Source organism: Rattus norvegicus, chromosome 1 (genome assembly GCF_021556685.1).
Source record: "Rattus norvegicus strain SHRSP/BbbUtx chromosome 1, alternate assembly SHRSP_T2T, whole genome shotgun sequence".
In the NCBI taxonomy this organism is placed as follows: Eukaryota; Metazoa; Chordata; class Mammalia; order Rodentia; family Muridae; genus Rattus; species Rattus norvegicus.
In genome coordinates, this window is record NC_141534.1 from 132,261,788 (window position 1) to 132,281,649 (window position 19,862).

The 19,862-nt window shown below is 45.1% G+C and overlaps 1 protein-coding gene across 1 annotated transcript in view; it reads left to right on the top strand.

Annotated features, from left to right (window-relative positions):
* Positions 1 to 406: 406 nt before the first annotated feature.
* Positions 407 to 19,862, top strand: part of Chsy1 (chondroitin sulfate synthase 1) — a 60,738-nt gene continuing 41,282 nt past the window's right edge. The window contains 2 exon segments of the mRNA NM_001106268.1: positions 407 to 716; positions 15,218 to 15,713. Of these exon segments, the coding sequence (NP_001099738.1) occupies positions 433 to 716; positions 15,218 to 15,713 (780 nt within the window). The 5' untranslated portion in view covers positions 407 to 432.

The following is a 19,862-nucleotide window of genomic DNA, read 5'->3' on the forward strand; positions in this document are numbered from 1 at the left end:
TGGCGCGCTAAGCCGGAGGATGTGCAGCTGCAGAGGCGGCGCAGGGCACCGAGAGGGCGGGCGCAGCGCGAGCGGAGCCGAGCCAGCCCGGGGACGCGAGCCGCAGGAGCTGCTGTTGCCTCGCGCCGGAGTCGCCGGCCGCGCGCGCCGGGCATGGTCCCCTCTTAAAGGCGCAGGCCGCGGCTGTGCGGGCGGGCGCGCGGAACAAAGCGCCGGCGCGGGGCCTGCGGGCGGCTCGGGAGCCGCGATGGGCGCGGCGGACCCGCGGCGGCCGCGGCGCTGCCCGGGCCGGGCCAGGCGGCGCTAGGGCGGGCTGGCCTCCGCGGGCGGGGGCGGCGGGCTGAAGGCGCGCGGAGCCTGCGGCGGGGATAGCGGCCCGGCGGGCGGAGGGGCGCGGGCATGGCCGCGCGCGGCCGGCGCGCCTGGCTCAGCATGCTGCTCGGGCTCGTGCTGGGCTTCGTGCTGGCCTCGCGACTCGTCCTGCCCCGCGCCTCGGAGCTGAAGCGAGTGGGCCCGCGGCGGCGCCCCAATCCCGAGGGATGCCGGCCAGGACAGGCAGCGTCGCAGCCCGGCGGTGCTCCGGGGGATGCGCGCGGGGCGCAGCTCTGGCCGCAGGGCTCGGCCGCGGAGGGCGTCCCGCGCGACAGGAACTTTCTCTTCGTGGGAGTCATGACCGCCCAGAAATACCTGCAGACTCGCGCCGTGGCCGCTTACAGGTGAGCCCCCTTTTCGTGGATACCATCGCTTGCATCCGGCATCCTGGCTAGCGGGAGGGCGGCGTTACGGGTTCCCCGGAGGCTTCTCGGGTAGCTGCCAGCGACTCAGCGCAAAGGCAGCAGTGGTTAGACGAGGATGGAGAGCATCTCTCAAGGGCAAGACTTTAGGATTAGATGAGTGAGTACACTGGCCTCACTCAGTGTGTGCCTTTCAACTTGATCTCCAGAAAGACACGTAAGCTTTCTGTGTTCAGGACTTCTTTGTTAAAAGGAACGAGTCTCCCCCATAAGATGGTGGGGAAATTCAGTGTTGTACCTGCGATAGTGGAGGCAGAGGTATAATTTGAGTCTCTAAAATAGGCACTTTGTCATTTCGAAGGGAGAGCCCGCCTAAATTAACCTGGCTAGGGCTCCTCTGTACTGTACTTAAGATTTTCACAGTCATTCCTTTTAATGAGAGTGACCACTCCGCTTTTGAGCACTTCGGTTTGGTAATTAGAGATAAAGAACCTTGAGGAAAAAACAGTTTTCGTGATAGATTCGGTCAATTCAAGACTACAGCCTGGTGCTCCCCAGTGCAGTCCCAGAGGTGTATGCGTGGTAGGAACTAGCTGGGCCCTAGTAGGGCTAAATGAGTCGTAGAAGTGGCAGTGATCATGTTCAGGATTAACAAAGAGATTAGCCAAAGCTGCCTTTAGAAAGGAGATGGTTTTGGAATGGAGGGCATTGTTAGAACTGTATTTCCATTGGAGTGAACCTGAAATAGAAGAGGGGTGGACTCAAGGGAAGGAAGGGACTCATTGGAAACTTTTGTATGTGTGAAGTACACAAACCTTTACTGTATGGGTGAAGTTTGGCGTTCTTCCAGGCACAGATTCAGTCGGTGGCAGGAATGGTTTCAGAGCATGGATATTTAGGGGCTAAGCGTTTTGAGCAGGGCCACACTAGTTGCTGTTTGTTTTAAATGTATAGCCAGTGCTTTTATAACGTTGGCTTTTAAATCCAGTTTCTGGTCTAAGTTTTCAGGCAGCAGATGGTATAAGAAAACAAGCATAGTTGGATCTCTCCTTTCTTTTAAGTCAAGTGAGGGATTGCAAGAGAAAAGGCGGAAAGGCATGGAACGTCTTGACCACCATTCCTGCTAATGTCAAGAAGCTGCATCCTGCTAAGAACAATTCTTTCTGAGTGACCCAAGAGGCCACTGGTGGCTGGCTGTATGTGTGGACTAACAGAGTAGTTTGAGAACCATTAGGCCAGAGCTTTCTCCCCGATGGTCTTTGACTTAGTATCTTTGTCACAGATTGAGGGTGGCATAGGTTTTTAATCCCAGCACGTAGGAGGCAGAGTAGATGGATCTCTGTGAGACCCAAGCCAGCCTGGTCTACATAGAGTTCCAGGCCAGATGACTAACACCGAGACCCTTCTGGAAAGTAAAAAAAAAGTCAAGCAAAACAAAACAACCCAAACAAACAAAAAATGAGAAAGGGGGAAATGAGCCTCCCTCCAGGTGGCTCATTAGGTAAAGGGTAGTTGCTGCTAAACCTGACGACCTGAGTTTGGTCCTCAGAAAGATCCCACAGAGTAGGGGAGAGCGGGCTCCGTCAAACTTGACTTTCACACTTCTGCCATGACGAGGTACATTTGCACTGTTATACAACATAACAGACAATAGATAAATGTAAATAAAACAAATGCCCTTTCAGTAATAAGATTAAATTGAGGAAGAGACCACTAAATTGTGTTGTGGTTTTGAAAATAAATCCCTGGAATTATATGTTAGTGACAGATCACATGAAGTCTCAGCTCTGGAGACAATTGCCAGAGTAGTTTGTTCAGACAGATGATGTGACTCCTTACCTCTCCACGTACATTTTCATGCTTATAGAACCAATATGCTCAAATCAGTAGGGATCGTCGTGCTAGCGACACCACAAGTGTACATGTCGTGTACACTAGTTTTATAGTTGGCCATGCTTTCCCAAAGCCCATCTGGAAGTTAAGTGTGTGTCACCCTTAAATGTTACGATTTCCTCATTGTTTTCTTCTAGGCAGTGAGGACTTCCTCTTTATCTGTGATCTGGAGAGAGTGGAGCAGGTGGAGAGCTGCTCCCTGATGCTCAGTGTCCCAACCTCTCAGCCCTGTAGTTAGACTGGCTAGCCTTAGGGAGTATTCAGGGAAGGCCTGAATTGGGAGAGGGAGGTTAAGAGGTTGTGAGTTATTATTACAGGTTTTGCAGCCTGGGCCAGAAGTTCACACTGAGGGTCTGTGTACAGTACTGTGTGAAAGTAGCTTGCTTCTTGAATCTTGTAAGATAAGAAGTGGAGCCTGAGTTTGTGTGCCACCACACCTGGCTCATTCTTCTTCATATGAAAGCCTCCCAGCATTCAAGAGGTAGAGGCAGGCAAGTTTAGAAGTTCAAGGCTCCCGGGCTACATGAGACTTGGTCTTTAAAGAGACAAAACCTCCTTCAGTTTGTGGTGGTAGTGGTTGTCGTTGTTGTCATCATTGTCCTCCTCCTCCTCCTCTTCTTCCTCCTCTTCCTCCTCCCCCTCTTTTCCCTCCCCCTCCTCTCCCTCCTTCAATTTAATAAGACAATTGTTTGGTTTATAGATGAAGGAGATGCCAGCACTTTTAGTAAGGGCATTATGATATAAGATTGATAACGTCAGAATTTACATTTTGGGACTAGTAACTAGCTACCTTTTCCTTCCGAGGATTGATACCCAGAAGGAAGCTAAGAGGCCCTTGAAAAATCCAGGAATGTATGCTTGCCTGGGCTAAAGTTACTGTAGTGTAAGGCTTTAATGGTAGAACAACTCCATTTGTATATGCTCTTAACTTCGTAGACCTGCTGTACCCCTGAAGAGAGACTAGGCCCCACTGAGAGACAGCCAAGCAGTGGTAGCCAATAGGAGACACAAAACAGTTTTAAAAGTAGGCAGAATGAAACTCAAAAGTGTATAGATAGAGACCAACTGGAGCCAACTTTTGTAGATCCCGTGTAGCTGCCTAGCTGTGAAGCTCACAGGAGTGACCCTGGTTCTTTCAAACATTTAAGTACACTTAGGTACAGTTCAGCTCTTTGTAAAACAGGTGACCTGCATGGCCGTTGTGGATCCAAAACCTGAGTCTGCGCCCGCGCACAGCAAGTCAAATGTTTGTTCAGCTAGTTGTATTAAAAGGGTCAGGCTCAAAAAAGAGTTTGGACTAGTGGTGGGAGAAAATAGAACAGGGGCTGGGCAGGGTGGTGTCCCGTCTGTTTTAGCTAGCTGGTTGGGAAGGCTTTGGAGAAAGGGGCATTTGTACCCCCTGGGTCAGACAGTGAAAGACTGGTTGTGTGACTGTCACTGATAGACATATTGACAAAGGAAAGCTGGGTGCTGAGGCGGAAGCCAGCTTGGAAAGGAACCCCAAGAAGACCATAAAAGAAGGAACTGGGTCTGACTGTTCAGACTCCTGGAATTACATTCTGAGTGAGCGGAAAAGCCACTTGAGGCTTTGAGCAGAAAGGAAAGTGGGACTCTATAAATGAATATAGAAAGTAATTTCTGTAGGCTTGTTTGCAAAGGTATTTGTCTGTTATGTATTTTACTTTAAAATATCATGATTCACATGTAGTAATTTGTTGTGCTAATTATCACCAGGTTGATTGGATGTCTGGAGTTACTAACTGTAGTTCATATTTCCTTGATTTTTTTCCTAGTTTTTTTTAAAAAAAAAAACAATACACACACACACACACACACACACACACACACAAGTCAAATAATTTAACCTGCCTTTTCATTATTACTATTTTTAATATTTATGGCTGTCCACCTGTATGTATTTCTGTGTATTTCTGTGTACTATGTGTGTCCCTGTACCTAATAGGACCAGAAGAGGGCGTCAGATCCTCTGAGAGTAGAGTTAGAGATGGTTGTGAGCTGCCTACCATGCCGGTGCTGGGAACCAAACCCAGGTTTCCAGGAAGAGCAGCCAGTGAGCACACATCTCGTTTTGTTTCCTGAGACTCACTCTGTAGTCCAGCTGGCCTTGAATTCTTAGTCACCCTCCTGACTGCTGGTACTGCAAGCAGAAGTCACTACTTCCTGCTCCTGATTTTAGATTTTCCTCCTTATGGTCCAAAAGGTATTGTCTTCTAAAGGTACTGTCCTGAGAAAGTTCTTTTGAGTATACTGGATAAATAACTTTATCACTGAACACCACCCTCAGCCCTTTTGAGTTTTCATATGAGACAGGGTCTCCAGTTGTCTAAGCTGGCCTTGAACTTGCTTTAGCTTCCAGATAGCTAGGAATATGGCCTCTGTTACCAGACCAATCCTGTGAGAGGTGGGGTGGATGGGGAGGAGGGAATTTTTTTTTAAGGGAAGTCTTTCTTTTTCTGCTCTGAGAAGGAAAAGACATGGACCCAACCACATCAGGTGGCTTATAACTGCTCCAGGCTCCAAGGCATCTGTGTTCACACAGTTTAAAGTCTTAAGAAAAGAAACCTTGCTAAGTAGCTGAGGATGGCCTTCAGGTTGATATTCTCCTGCCTCAGACTCTTGAGTCCTGAGATCACAGACCTTTTGCTGGCTTACCCAGCTCCTTTCCCCCAATCTGTTTCTAATGCTCCAAACATTGAACTTCAATTAGAGATATAGCCCAACTACTAAAGTGCTTGCAAGGTACAAGAACCTGAGTGCTAGCCTGGGACCCGGGTATGGGGGGGGGGGTGAGATGGGGAAGCAGGGCAGAGGACTGTATAGGATTCTTTGGGCTTACTGGACAGCCAACTTAGCCTAAGTGGTTAAGTTCCAGGCCAGTGAGAAACTCTGTTTCAAGAAGTGAACAGCTTTCTTGAAGATGATGCCTGAGACTCTTTTCAGTCACACACACACACACACACACACACACACACACACACACACACAGAGAGAGAGAGAGAGAGAGAGAGAGAGAGAGAGAGAGAGAGAGAGAGAGAAATTGAGCTTTCCTAACATCTCACAGTTATTTGGATATTACTGCCCCTGGCCTGAAGATGGGTGACAGTTTTTATCTTTATTTTCCTATTTACTTTCCCTGATGGTGTGGTTGGCTGCCTGTTTTTGACCAGGAGTGATTAGCATTAGCGTGTGGAGGGGTGTGGGAAAAGGTGAGAACAGGACTCTTACCCAAGATAGCTTTTATCAGTTAATGACCTTTCCTAATGTTTTGAAAGAAGGCAGACTGTTCCTCTTGTCAGCCTTAATGAGCTGCTTCTCCGTACCATATCAGCAATTTCCTTATTTCTTGAGCTGAGAGAACTTGAAACAGGTCAGTTGCTGTCTTCCATGCAGCTCTTTTTAGCAGATACTAATTTGGAAGGTGTTTACATGTAAAAATCCACATAGTCAACTTTTAAGCGTGCTTCAGAGTACAACGAATATCAAGTTATGAGCTACGCGTAGAAAGACACTGGTGAAAGGTGTGGTCTGGAAATGAGTGTGATTTTTATCTGTCAGAGTTGGAGGGTCTGTGCTGTCAGTACTCTAGGATCGATCGATCAGTGCGGTCACCAGCAGGATTCATACATTTTTCGCTGTTGTTGAGCGATTACTAATACTGGGCTGCAGCCCTACAGAGCCTAGTTGAGATGAAGAACTGGAGACTGTTGACTGACAAGGGCTCACAAGGTACCCACAGAAGTGTGCCAAGGAAGGGCATCGAGCAAAGGCAGTCTGACCCTATGCCCACCCATTTCCTCTGAGTCTTGAGAAGGAGCCTTCGAGAGTGACAGTGGCAGGTTTTCTAACAGTGACAGCAGTGGTGGGTGATGTGAGAGGACAGCCATGAGCTATTGGGAAAGTGACAGCAGGGACACCAAGGGCCTGTCTGAGGGAAGGCCCTGTGTGCTATATATGTAAACTGATGGCATGGCCAGTCCATAGTGTAGTTAAGGGGAAGCTTTTTATTGTAGATGTGTGGGTGGGGGGCGCACATGAGAACAAAGCCAGAGGCATCTGGAAGACTCCAGAGCAGAGATTGAAAGTAGACTGAACATATAGACTGGCTAGAACTATCAGAGAGGGAGAAATAATAGCAGGGGAAGAGAGCAGAGCGCCTAGGGAGGAGCAGGAGCAGAGCAGAGGGACTGGAAGGATGGGGAGAGCAAGAACAGCAGGGGTGGGGGCGGGGTGGGAATTATGCTGCTGTGTAGAGACCTGTGAGCTGGTGGGAGCTTAGGGTAGGAGGAGAGGGTGAGAAGCCATGGCAGGTGATGGTAAGATTCTGCTCTGTGTATTTACAGGTTGTTATTAATGTTCTCAAGGGATGGATGGTACCGGGCTTTGTATGTTTAATTGGGCAATTATATCTGACCAATTGGGTCAAAGGTTAAAAAAAAAAAAGAAATCCTCCTGTAGTGCGTTAGTCCATAGAGTTAATTGGCTGAGCCCATTTCTGAATCTTTGAACTGCCTTTTGAGCTTGGGGAATTGGAGTTTCATGTGCCAGACTCAGGAACCTGAGTTTTGCAAAACGGTCAGTGGTATCTCAGCATGAGAGTATTGGTGGAATCCGTGTTTAGAGTTTGGCTGATGGTCTTACAATTTGGTGGCTGGTCGTATTAAACTTTGTTGAGTTTGTTTCTGATGGCCATGTCCACACGTAAGTCTGCAGGATCTGTGATAGTGATCAAAATCTCACAGGAGGGTTTGTCAAGTGTTTTGGCTGAAGAGTTAGGCCCAGTCACAATCTGAAGGAGTTTTTATGTTGCCCAGCCATGCAGACAATGGGCAGGTGGAATTGGATGAAGTGTGTGTGAGGCTGAGAGCACTGTTGCCCCGGTCTTATCACTGGGAAATAAAAGGAGGTAGCCAGGAAACAAGTGCCGGTGAGAAGACAGGCCGGCCTGGGAGGCCGCACAGCGGCACCTGCCTGTCCACTTGGCTCGCACTCATGAGCTGTCTGTCCTTGCTGGCCACAGTTTCCTGTGGTAATGATACTTGAGAGTCCTCCACCTGCTAAGAGTGAGCCGCTGTAAAGCAGCCTGTGATTGTTGAGTCAAGGTGGCCGCTAGTGAACAGGTTGACTCCAGGTAGCCCCTCACAGCACCAGGACACTGATGACGAGGAGCAAGCCTGGATGGTTTTATTGTTTGCATAACTTCTCTGATACACTTTTTTCGCCTAAGAGTTGAAAACTTACATTTTGTCTATATATACTATATACCCGTCCCACCCCCAGCAAACAAACAAACAAACAAACAAACAAAACCGATTATTTGGGGCTAATAAGAACTGTAGCTCAGGAAAATACAAGAACTTTGAGCATACAGCAGCAGTGCAGAGGCTGTTCAGAGAGCTCCTCACTACTCAACTGGAGACTAGAGAAGGCCACCACACACCACCTCTTGTTTTAACTCTGCATTTTAATTCTTGTATTTCAAAGAAGGTGCAGTTGTGGTCTCTTGGTGAGTGTTCTTTTTGCTGGTTATGAACCTGGGCTCAGAGGGCTGGCTTCCAGTACTTGGAAATGCCTTCTGGGCCACTGTTCAGACCACTGTTGAGGTGGGAAATTATAAGAAAAAGGTTTCCCTCTCCCCTTTTAGAACAAGTTTCAGTAACAATACAGCCGAACTGGGTATCTTCCTGCCTCAGTCTCCTGAGTACTTGGATTGTAAAGTGAAGAAACGCTTTTACCCTTGCTTTCCCGGTAAGTCTGTGTCTAAGGATCATAACTTAACTATTGAAAAGAATTTCCCCACTGCTCTCTATTCTGTTTTTCACCTGTTCCCGTAACAGCTTGAGATTACGCATGTCTTAAGCACAGTGAGTCAGTTAATTTGAGAGGAAACCATATACCCAGAAACCACATACCCATAGGGATGCCAAGGACATTTAAAGCAGGGTTCCTATACTGAGAGAAAAACAGCCCTTGTCAGTTAGCGGCTGAATCTTCACAGGTCCCTGTCCTGCTCTGACTGACAGTGGACAACAGCATCTTCCTTCTTTCTGTGCTCCACTTTGTGAGAGGATGAGTTAAGACTGCTGCCCCTCAGACTGCTTCCCACAAGGGTCCTTTTACCGGCCTTCCCTGAGTGGGCCTGGAGGAGGATGGTCTCCTAGGACCTGGTGTCTGGAGTAGCTCTTACATGTAACCCTGAACAATAGGACAGTCTTGTGACTTCTCCTTTTGCCTCCTAGACAGCTTATAGCTAAAAGTGGGCCACTGTTAGCACACATGGGTGACACTGTGGTCTCAGGTCTGAACACAGGGGCTTGCTCAAGCTGAAGGTACCTCCCGAGAGTGCTAAAGCTGTCCCGGTTTGCACTGGCAGGGAACACAGCCGAGCACCCTTTATTCATCACGATTTTGCTCTTCTGATTTGGTCTGGGTCACCCTTTCCCCTTCCTCCCTCTGCAATTATTCACTTGCCCACTTTTCTCCTTATGCATGCATTTTGGTTATGTGATCTTAAATCCGTTCCCTAACAGAAAGGATTATACACATTCAATTCCTAGTGTCCATCAGTTCTACAAATTTGTCCTCCTGCTTAGGCCCCAGCCACTTACCACAGGCCTGAGAAGCTCAAGCTTAGCCCTCTGTAGCCAGCATGTGTAAGAGTGGGCTGTGGGCTAGAAAGTCTTCCTGCCTTTCTAATTAGGAAAATTAGTTTCTAACTATGAAAATGCAGAAATTGTAAAAGGAGGAACTCAATCTTATGCCACTTTTCTTTGATTTGCCTGTTGGATAAGATTATTACAAAATAAACTGCTCTGTTGTCTTTCTGTTTTTCTTGTTACACAAAGCTTCCCCTGGGTAATTTTTCCTCCTTGGTAAGTATATCTATTATAGAAGGTGAGGAAAATACAAAGAAAATTAAATGTTTTGATTTCAAAATATTTTTATCTTAAAATTTTTAAATTTTGAGATTATAATTACATTTACCCCTCCAAACCTTCCCATGTAACCACCTTCTCTTTCAAATTCATAACCTCTTTTTTTCTTTGTTTTCTGTGTGTGTGTGTGTGTGTGTGTGTGTGTGTGTGTGTGTGTGTGTGTGTGTGTGTACACCACGCGCATGCCTAGTGCCTAGAGAAGCCAGCAGAGGGCAAATGTTCTTTATGGTTGAGCCACCTCTCCAGCTCCCAAATTAAGTATTTTCAAATTCCCCACCTAGAACCAACCACAGCGAATACTTTGGGATAGAGCAGTTTGTTATTTCTGAATATTTAGTAAGCCGGGATATCTATGTATAGTCTTCTCTGCATTCTTAATTTGTGTGGGGTAGGGCGTACAGTCCAGGCCCTTGAACTTGCTGGGTGTACACTGTATCACTTGCTACATCCTTAGCCCTGTTTGCCTGCTTTGTAAACTTAGCCATATGTAATGGCTGCTTACCCAGGACAGTGTCTGTATTGTAGATGTAGATTTTCTTACAGTGATGCTGACTAGAAGCGAAGACTGACACAAAGCCCTAACTCAACACAGGCATCTCTTGGCCAACCTGCCAGCTGCCCAGCTGCATTTCCTAGTGTGGTTTAATCTGGTACAGGGGATGGCATTTAGAAACTTGGGGAAATAGAAGATTTCCTTGACACGCTCACATTTCAGCTGTCTTATCTGGGCTGTGGAAAGAGCTGGGTATCAGACCATTGAAAATTGAGCTTTCTGGCAAGGACCTTTGCAAATGTTCTGTCATTTCCATTGAGAGCCCCAGGCAGCAAATGTGCTGATGGCCAAGTAGACATTTGTTTACGAAAATCACGGAACTTGACCTGTTTTGATCACAGAAGGAAGGTAAGCGTTCTTGTTCAGCAATATTGCTTGCCTTCCATTTGAAATTATAAATATGTTCCCTCCTCCTCTTCTTCCTCCTCCTCTTCCTCCTCCTCCTCTTCCTCCTCCTCTTCCTCCTCCCACAGAACAATGAATTGAGTTATGTTCCAGAATGCGTTCACTTTATGGAATCCTAATTGAAAAGATCACAATTTCTTAACATTGGAGGGTTTGCAAAGAATTCATGAGAAGATTTTCTTCAAACCACCCTTCAATTAGAAGAGAAAAGACAACAAGAGGCTTGCCCTGGGTTACCTAAACCGTCCTGGATAATAGTTGGGTGGGGTCACCAAAAGCGCAGAGGAGCTTTTAAGGAAGGTCTGAGGTTGGATTGTCTGTTTTTAAAATTAATTGCTTTCTCTTCTTGGACAAATTACAGCATTTCAAGTCACAGTTGGGCCATTAATTACATCCGTGACGGCTGTGTTAGCAATGCTTTTTTTCTGCATGCATTCTGCCTGGGGCACTGGCAAACAGTGCAGGCAGAAATGAATTCTGATCTTCAGGCAAATAGGAAAGAGCTTAGTGTTTTGAGTAAAAACACTTAAAATTTAAACTCTTATTAGACTTCTACCCTAAAACAATGTCTGAAATTGAGAGTTAAACCCAATTCAAATGTAGTATATGGCTTGAGGGTCAGGTTTTTAGGCAGAAATGTGAGAGGCACTTTCCATAAGATCATTGCTACAGTGCACACACTTCCTGTCTCTTCTTAATTTGCAAGCCTCTGCCTTCTCTATAAGTCGGACTGAGGCAGTGCTGGACTGGAGTCAGGGCACTTCCGGAGCCCATGCACTGCAGAACATCCTGTCACAGGTTGTTTCATTGAAGACAGGAGCTACCTTAGCTGCTCCTTCTCCCCTCTAGCATCCTCTTGCTCCCATATTTTTGTGGTTTGGGGTTGGTTGCTATAGTGTGACTTAGAACCTGGTCTGTTTTAGTAGTCACGTTAGTGTAGAAGCACTCTGACATTCATACCGATAGGGGAAGTTAAGTCGCTTTCGTCCTCACCTCTTACAATCCCCTCCTAAGACGGTAGACATTGTTTAACTTTGAGTTGCACTTCACAAGCACCTCAAGTTACAGTAGATCTTAACACATGGAGCCTCTGGCTTTCCCTCTCAATAATTGCTTTCTTTTTATGCTTTGAGAAAATTGGTTTTCTTTATGTACAAATTGTAGGAAGTATGGCTGGGCTGGTGGACAGTTCTGTGAAGCTCATTTGGAAGAGATTTTTGTCCCTTGGCAAACATAACACACAGCATCTGTAAGTCACCTGCTGCACAGAGGGGCATTTCTCATTCCTCGCGTCCATTGACCTCTGTTATGTGCCAAGATTGAGATTATTTACATTTTCAAAGGTTATTGTGACTGAAAGAAAACAAGAAAGGCCAAACATTACTGTGTAAGGACAGCAGAATCAGAGCTCCTTGGCCTAATAGGGTCGGGTACACCGGCTTCCTGTGGTTAGAGGAATATCAGGAAGTGTTTTCTCCTGCAGTCGTGGCCACATCAGAGAGTTTCGTATAGGTTGTCATGCATTCTGTATGTTGTAGCCATTTGCCAAAGGACTTGTCCCTTTATAGGAGAGCTGGTTTCTCTGTACATTAACTTCTCATCTCTTCTTTATTTACCTTTTTGCTCTATTTTGCTTTTTGAAAGAGAGTCTCACCATGTTGCCTACCCATGCTGATCTCAAACTCATGGTTTCAAGTTGTCCTGTTCTATTCTCTGCTTCCTGAGTAACTAGGACTATAGCCCTGTGCTACCATGCATAACTATGTATATGTGTATATGTTTGTATATATATGACAGATTTATTTTATGTGCACATGTGAGTCTCTCTATATCAACACGGATTTATGCATGGACATATGCATGCATGCATCATATGTGCTGGTTTCCAGAGACTCCTTGAAACTGGAGTTGTAAGCACTAGTAAGCTGCCTTATGTGGGTGCTGGTACCCCAACCCTCATCCTCTGCAAAATAGCAAATGTGCTTAACTACAGAGCCATTTCTCCAGCTCCCCCCCCTTTTTTTTTAATTTAAAAGAGCATATCATTTGTGGAAATGAAGCACAGTACCTGGTATAGATTCTGCAATGCGGTAGACTTCTCTGTGTCATTTGCTGAAGAGCTGCATGGCACTGCATAGACCGATCTGTAAACCAGTGCACAGGCACTGGGGGAGCACTAGCTGCAGTGCTGTACCCGTTCTCAGATAGCCTTGTCCAGACTCTCCCAGTTTTGAAATAGGTGCAGTTTCCAGTTTTTGATTGGCTACAGTTGGCGGTATTTGCTATTGGTAAATGAAACACCGACACACCTCATATTTAATACCCTAGATATGAGGAAACAGGTTATTCAATCTTGGACTTTTTGAAAGGAATCTGAAAAAGTATTTTATGCAATTGAATATTCAATGTGAACAGATAATTTGGTTATTTTTATTCCTTATCTTTGACTAGGAAGATAAATGAAACAGTTTTGTTTTTGAAGTATCTCACTTAAAGTAATAAAATAATTTTAGAATTTCCATTTTGCAAGATGAAAAGTGTAGAGCTGGATGGTGGCGATGGCCATGTGGCACTGAGTGCCCAACACCACAAGCTCACGGGACGGTTTGGACGGTTTGGACGGTTTGGACGTTCGCTACCGTTAGGTCGTGCTGGAAGATCAGTGGGTGACACTTCCAAGCCTCCTGTACTGAGAGGAGAGTGAACGTTATGTCTGCCTCACCTGTAGCGCCTCCAATCCCAGTTTCCCTGCTTTTGTACTGCTTCCCCAGAGATTTGAAATCTTTTTTCTTTTTCTTTCTTTTCTCTTTTTCTTTCCTTCTTTCCTTCTCTCCTTTTTCTCTCTTTCTTTCTTTTTCTTTGTTTGAGGCAGGATTGCTTTAAGTAGCCCAAACTGACCTCTAGCCTCAGTCTCATGAGCACTGAGAACATACATGTACACTATACCTGGCTTAGAGATTTTTAAAAATATTCCTCTAGTACTCTCCATTAAAGATTTGTGCAGATTTAACTGGTCCACCTCATCTTTTCACTGTAGAAATGTAGTTGTACTGGTTAAATAAATTAAATTTTGTAGAGAATTGTCACTTGGACCTGTGTGTATGAGGCAGCATACGGTGTGTGGGTAAGTTGGACAGACAGATAGTAAGACTGGTACTTGAACCTCTGGCCTTGCACATTCTGAGCACGCATTCTACTATTAGCCTGTATCTACAGTTGATGATTTTATTTTCTCCCTGCCCACATTCGGCAGGGTCTCACTATATAGCCCTGATTGGCCTAGAACTCGAAGAATTCTCCGCCTCCATAGTGCTGGGTTAAAGGTATGCACCACCATGTTGGACCTTGATTTTCTTAATATTAAATTTTCTACAAATTCAGCGTCTCTAATGCAGGAATTAAAGTGCTCTGAAATACGAGACTTTTTGAGTGCAGTGTTCAATTCTACCAGTGACAGATTCAAAGCATTTGGATTTTTGGATTAGGGGTATTTGGTATATCCACATTTTTTAAAATATGAAAAACATACACTTTAAAATGTAAAAATGTATAAAGGATATTCAGCCTGTATTTCATTTATTGTCATATTTATATTGGGAGTACTCCATATAAATGAATGGTTGCAGCTAAATTACTTAAGTTCTCAGCAGTAGCCTGAAGTGAAGGAAAGGACATTACGATGGCCATAAATTAGTTGTTTTCAACTGGATACTTTGTTTCCATTTAGTTGGTCAGTGATCTTTCCTCTGTTTGACTTGAACCAGCTCCTTTTAAACTTCACACCTTTACCTATGGCTTATTTCAGTTCAAATCACTACCTGGGAGTTTCAGAGTGTACATCCCTTTTCTCTTGCTGTGTTCAATTTGGTGCCTCCTACGGCATAGCGTAGAAACCTGCTGTGGTTGGCTCTACCTCTGGTTCTGCTGAGTTGTCCCCATCTCTTGTTAGTGCTGCACCCTGGCTCAGCATTAGCATCCGGAGCACTTACCCTGCCTCAGGGAAGCACTCATTGCTCTGGATCTCCTTGCCTGTGTGCTCCTTTCTTTCAAAAAGCTGATAGCATCCACACATGTGACAGTGTCTGTCCTGACTGCTCATGACTCCCAGCTGTGGTTTAGTTCACCGTTGCATCTGCCTGGCTTGGCGCTTGAGGAACTTTGCAACAAGCTTTGTTGACTGGAAAGTTTGATTTAGTCATTTATCTGCTTTTTACATTTTATTTACTTTGTGGGAGTATGTGGGCATGTGCATGCCGTGGTGCTGATGCAGAAGTCAGAGGACAGCTTGTAGGAGTCGGTTCTCTCTTTCAGCCATGTGGCGTCTGGGGACCAAGCTCAGGCTAGTGATGAGGCTTGGCGGCTTGTTTCTTCGCCGGCTCAGGCGTCTTACGAGCTGAGGAGTTGTTGGTAAAAGTTGATGAAATCCAAAAGTTGACTGCCTAGGCCTTGCTGTGTCAGTTTGGTTGTCAGCTGGAAGTAGGACTTAACCATCCATAAGCTCTATCCTTCCCTCAGTTGGGTTGTTATGAAAATGAATCTGGGTTTTATAATACTCAGTGGGGTCTCCATTAAAGGAGGCAAGCAGACCAATGTTTAAGCATTCATATAATGATTGAAAATGAGCAGATACATGCGTTTCTGAAAATAACTCCTCTAATCTGTATTTATTTTAATTACAGAACATGGTCCAAGACAATTCCCGGGAAGGTTGAGTTCTTCTCTAGTGAGGGTTCAGACACATCTATACCCATTCCAGTAGTGCCACTGAGGGGTGTGGACGACTCCTATCCCCCCCAGAAGAAGTCTTTCATGATGCTCAAGTACATGCACGATCACTACTTGGACAAGTACGAATGGTTTATGAGAGCAGATGATGATGTCTACATCAAGGGAGATCGTCTGGAGAGCTTTCTGAGGAGTTTGAATAGCAGCGAGCCCCTCTTTCTCGGGCAGACAGGACTGGGCACCACTGAAGAAATGGGGAAACTGGCTCTTGAGCCTGGAGAGAACTTCTGCATGGGGGGACCTGGTGTGATTCTGAGCCGGGAAGTGCTTCGGAGAATGGCACCACACATTGGCAAGTGTCTCCGGGAAATGTACACCACCCACGAGGATGTAGAGGTGGGGAGGTGCGTCCGGAGATTCGCAGGCGTGCAGTGCGTCTGGTCATATGAGGTAAGAGCAGAATGCTCGTGTGGGAAAAACTGTCCGTTTTGCCTTTTGGGTTGTGAGTTAATCATAGGAAACTAGCAGTATCAGCCTCTTCAGGGTTAAAACTGGTGTAAGTTATTAGTACATGTTTTAGCCTTAGTTTTTAATTTTTAAAATTCACATTACCCTGATTTTTCCCTGACCTTTTAGATTGCTAGGCCTTTAGAGTAGGCCTCTGGACTTCTGATGTCTTTTAAAATAAGTAATAACACTTGGGACTTGAAGGAAACATAGGGTTTACTGATGGTCACAGTGACCTTTCTCCATGAAACCCAGAAACATCTGATTTCTGTTGATTCCACAAGACCTTCTACAAGAGCATAGGATACCTCCTTGTTTCCGTCTCCCAAAGGCTCGAACTTTAATCTGGTCAGGATGACCTGCACAGATCAGAAATTTACGTGTTTTGAACTTATAAAATTGTCAGCCGTGAGAAGGCCAGGAGCTGTGTTTGGGAGCTAGGGTTGCAGCACAGTGGTACAGTGTGTGCTATGGCATGTGCTTAGCATCCCTGAGGGCATCTCTGGCACCAAAAAGAAATGATTTTTTGTTATAAACCTTGAGTTTGTATTTGTAAGTTTCTGACTCCTTCCTTTCACACTAGGCAGCAGGCAGTTCTGAGTGAACACATGACAGCTTTGAGGAACTACTTGCAGGAGTTTGCTCTTTAATAAGAGGGGATGACTTAATTTTGGGCTTAAAACTGGTATAAGTTATTAGTACATGTTTCTATTAGTGGATGTGTTCTACTGACACATGTATGCCTCTTGCAGGTAATTCAGGATCAAGTAATGGTAGCAGGAATCGATTTTTGTATTTAGTTTAGTCAACTATTGGTTGTAACAAGCAAAAGGAACTGCTAGGCCTTTTACCCAAAGCAAGAGCTTGCCCTCCTGTGTGAGCCCTCAGCTCTTTCTGAGGGGAAGAAGCATGCTCTTGCCCTTGCTTGCCTCCCCTGACCTGCAGCTTGCTTTTAAATGTCTGCCACTTGTTTTGTTCTTCTGCTTAAAGTTTGAAGGAAACAGACATTTTTAAGTGTACAGCAATGCTCTTCATTTAATTTAATTTAAATTAACAAAGGCTCACTTTAAATTCTAAATATGGTTTGAGGGAGCCTTTAATCTCCATGAGCCATATTCTCCCTCTGCCTGCCTCCTTTGTCTGGTGGTTGCTCTCCAGGCTTGGGGGTCTCTTTTATCATGAAATTTTACAGTGAAGAAAACTGTCTTAGTTATTGTTCTATTTTTGTGAAGAGATACCATGACCAAGGTATTTAATTGGGCACTTGATTACAGTTTCAGAATGGTGGAAGACCCAGGCATGGCTTTGGAGCAGTGTCTGAGAGAGTCCTGATCTCAGGCAGTATGCAGACAGAAAACTGGGCCTGTCATGGGCTTTTGAAACCAAACAGCTGATCCCCAATGCCATTTCTCCTCCAATAAGGCCACCTTTTCTAATCCTTTTCAAATAGTTCCATTAACTAGCAGCCGTGGCCTATGGGGGAGCCATTCTTATTAAAGCAGCACAAAAACTGTGTAAGGATTTCATGCTGTTAAGTAGATTACAACCCAGCAGTGTTTCTGCATTCCCGTCCTTAATTAAATAGTTATGACCATAGCTTACATCTCTGTGACTTTGTATGTTTTGGAATGCTTTGTCTTGCTGGCATTCTAGAGGACAAACTTGCTTTTTGTTTGTTGTTTTGAAGGTCTCCTTAGTTGCTGAAGCTGATGGCGAGCTTGCTCTGTAGCTAAGACTGGCCTCAAAATGTAGATCCTTCTGCCCCAACAGTGCAGGCATTGCATGTGTGAACCACCATGCCCAACACTTTTATTATGGTGTGGACAGAGGTCAGGGTCTCATTCCGTATTGTAGGCTGGCCTGGAACTCTCTGATTGCAGGCATCGACTACCATTCCCACATAGCTCAGACCTTTTGTTGATAATTAAAAACCATAATTGTGTCTTGATGTAGTTAGTCATCAATATCTTATAGGTACTACTGGATAGAGTCAGAATCTTGAGGTAGATAGAGCAAGAACTTTGAACTTTGATTTAACATGAGTGCCACATTGTTGGTATAAAGTGGACTCAAGAGCTCTAGGACTTGAAAGACTGAGGGGTGATTTCTTATTCATCTCGAAGTAATGTGACAAGGGTTGAAATACCAGTGGTCGGTATTGTGGACACTTTGACTTTTGTAAGTAGTCTTACTGGCTCAGAGGAGCTGATAGACAAGCACCTCTCTGGCGGTTTCCTCTTTGCTAGGGAGCTGGGTCAGTAACAGCAGCCATGGGCGGCTCTCCCCAGGAATGTAGGGCAGGCAGTCAGGAATGTCCCTACTGCTTTGCAGTTCTTTAAATGCCTTATGATGACACTGATTTTCCTAGATTTTACTGGCTGGCTCTCCCCTAGGCTTGTGCCAGAGGTTACTCCCCTCAGCTATGCTGAGAATTCTCTTTTCTGTGAGTTGCCTGTTCATAGTTTCAGCCCATGTTTCAGATGTCTGTCTTAGAATTTTGTTCAAGTGCTTTGTTCTCAACATAGTATCTTCTGGACTGTGTGCTTTGTCTTTTTGCCTTCTCTGAATTAGAGAATTTTAAAAAATTGACCAGTTGTGAGTCTAACTCTAGTATAACCTTTCTTTCATGGTTTGTGCTTTTTATTTATTTATTTTTATTAATGCATATGGATGTTTACCTTCATTTATGGCTGTGTGTTCATAATGTGTGTCCATTGCCCATGGAGGTCAGAGAGGGGGTTGGATCCCCTAGAACAGGAGCTGCCATGTAGGTGCTGGAACTGAACCTGTATCATCTGGAAGAGCAAGCCGTCAAAGCTCTTAATGACTTTTTAGTTTTTAAGAAATTATCCCTTCTTTGGGTCCCACAGATTTTATCCTGCATTTTTCTGCTTATTTGAAATTTCCCCTTTTGCAGTTCTTCATTCTCATTCTAAGGAATACATACAAGGACCGTTTACCATTGGATCGACCTGCTGGCACCCCTCCCCCATCACTGAGAGACTCCGTCAGTCAGGCAGGGCTAATCCTTAGACTTCCTGTAACATAATTATGCTAAGCTTTGAGTCTTGGAAGACTTTATTTTGCTCTATTATAAGCCTAGCCAGAGGATTAGTTTTTTAGAAACTTGCCTTGAAGTAGAAATAATTCCTCAGGTAATAGCTGTGTAATTAAAATGACTCATGAGGAACAGTTGTCAAAGCCAAAACTCCGATTCATTTCTAAGCTTTTTTTTTTTATTATTGCTGGTACTTATTAATAAATACCTTTAAGCATATACTTTTAAAATCATTTTAGTTTTACAGAGAAGTTAAACTTCTTTTACATTCTGCTTAGGTCTGGCACCTTTCACATGGAGTAAAAGCTGTTACCTCAGATTACTCAAGAGGCTGTGAGACATGGTGTTAAAGAGTTGGAAAAGTGACTTTGTGTGTGTTTGGTTTTTGTTTGTTTGTTTGTTGTTTTTCAAGACAGAGTTCCCAGTGTAGCACTAGCTGTCCTAGAACTCTATAGCCAGGCTGGCCTTGAACTCAGAGATCTGCCTGCCTCCCAAGTGCTGGGATTAATGGCATGTGCCACCAGTGCCAGTCAGCTACCCCCCATTAAACTTTTTATTGAACCTTTGTGAATCAGTTTGCACCTACTCATCTCACTGTCCCTTTGTATCTTCCCTCCACTTTTGCAACTCCCCCTCCCCCAAACCCTGAAAAAGTCTCACCATAGAATCTGTAGTGTGTTGCGGTATGTCACACAGTATACTCTTTTGCCCAAACATTGTTCCTTGCAGATTTCCATTGCAGTGAGTCATTGGTTTGGCATGCTGCTACACTGTCAATACTGGATCTCTACCAGGACCCCTCTCTGATAGATATCCTCTTGTTGCCCTGTGTTGTAGAGCTCTTGCGGCTTTGGATTTGTAAAACCTCCCCTTCACATGCTTCAGCAGTTCGTACATGAGGTACATGTTAGGGTGAGCCAACTCAAAGCCCTGGACCAGGGTCCTAGATGTCAGCTGAGTAAGTCAGCCCACCAGCTTTCCTGACCCAGCACTACCTTTACTAGACCTGCAAATGCAGGTTCCCATAGAAGCCA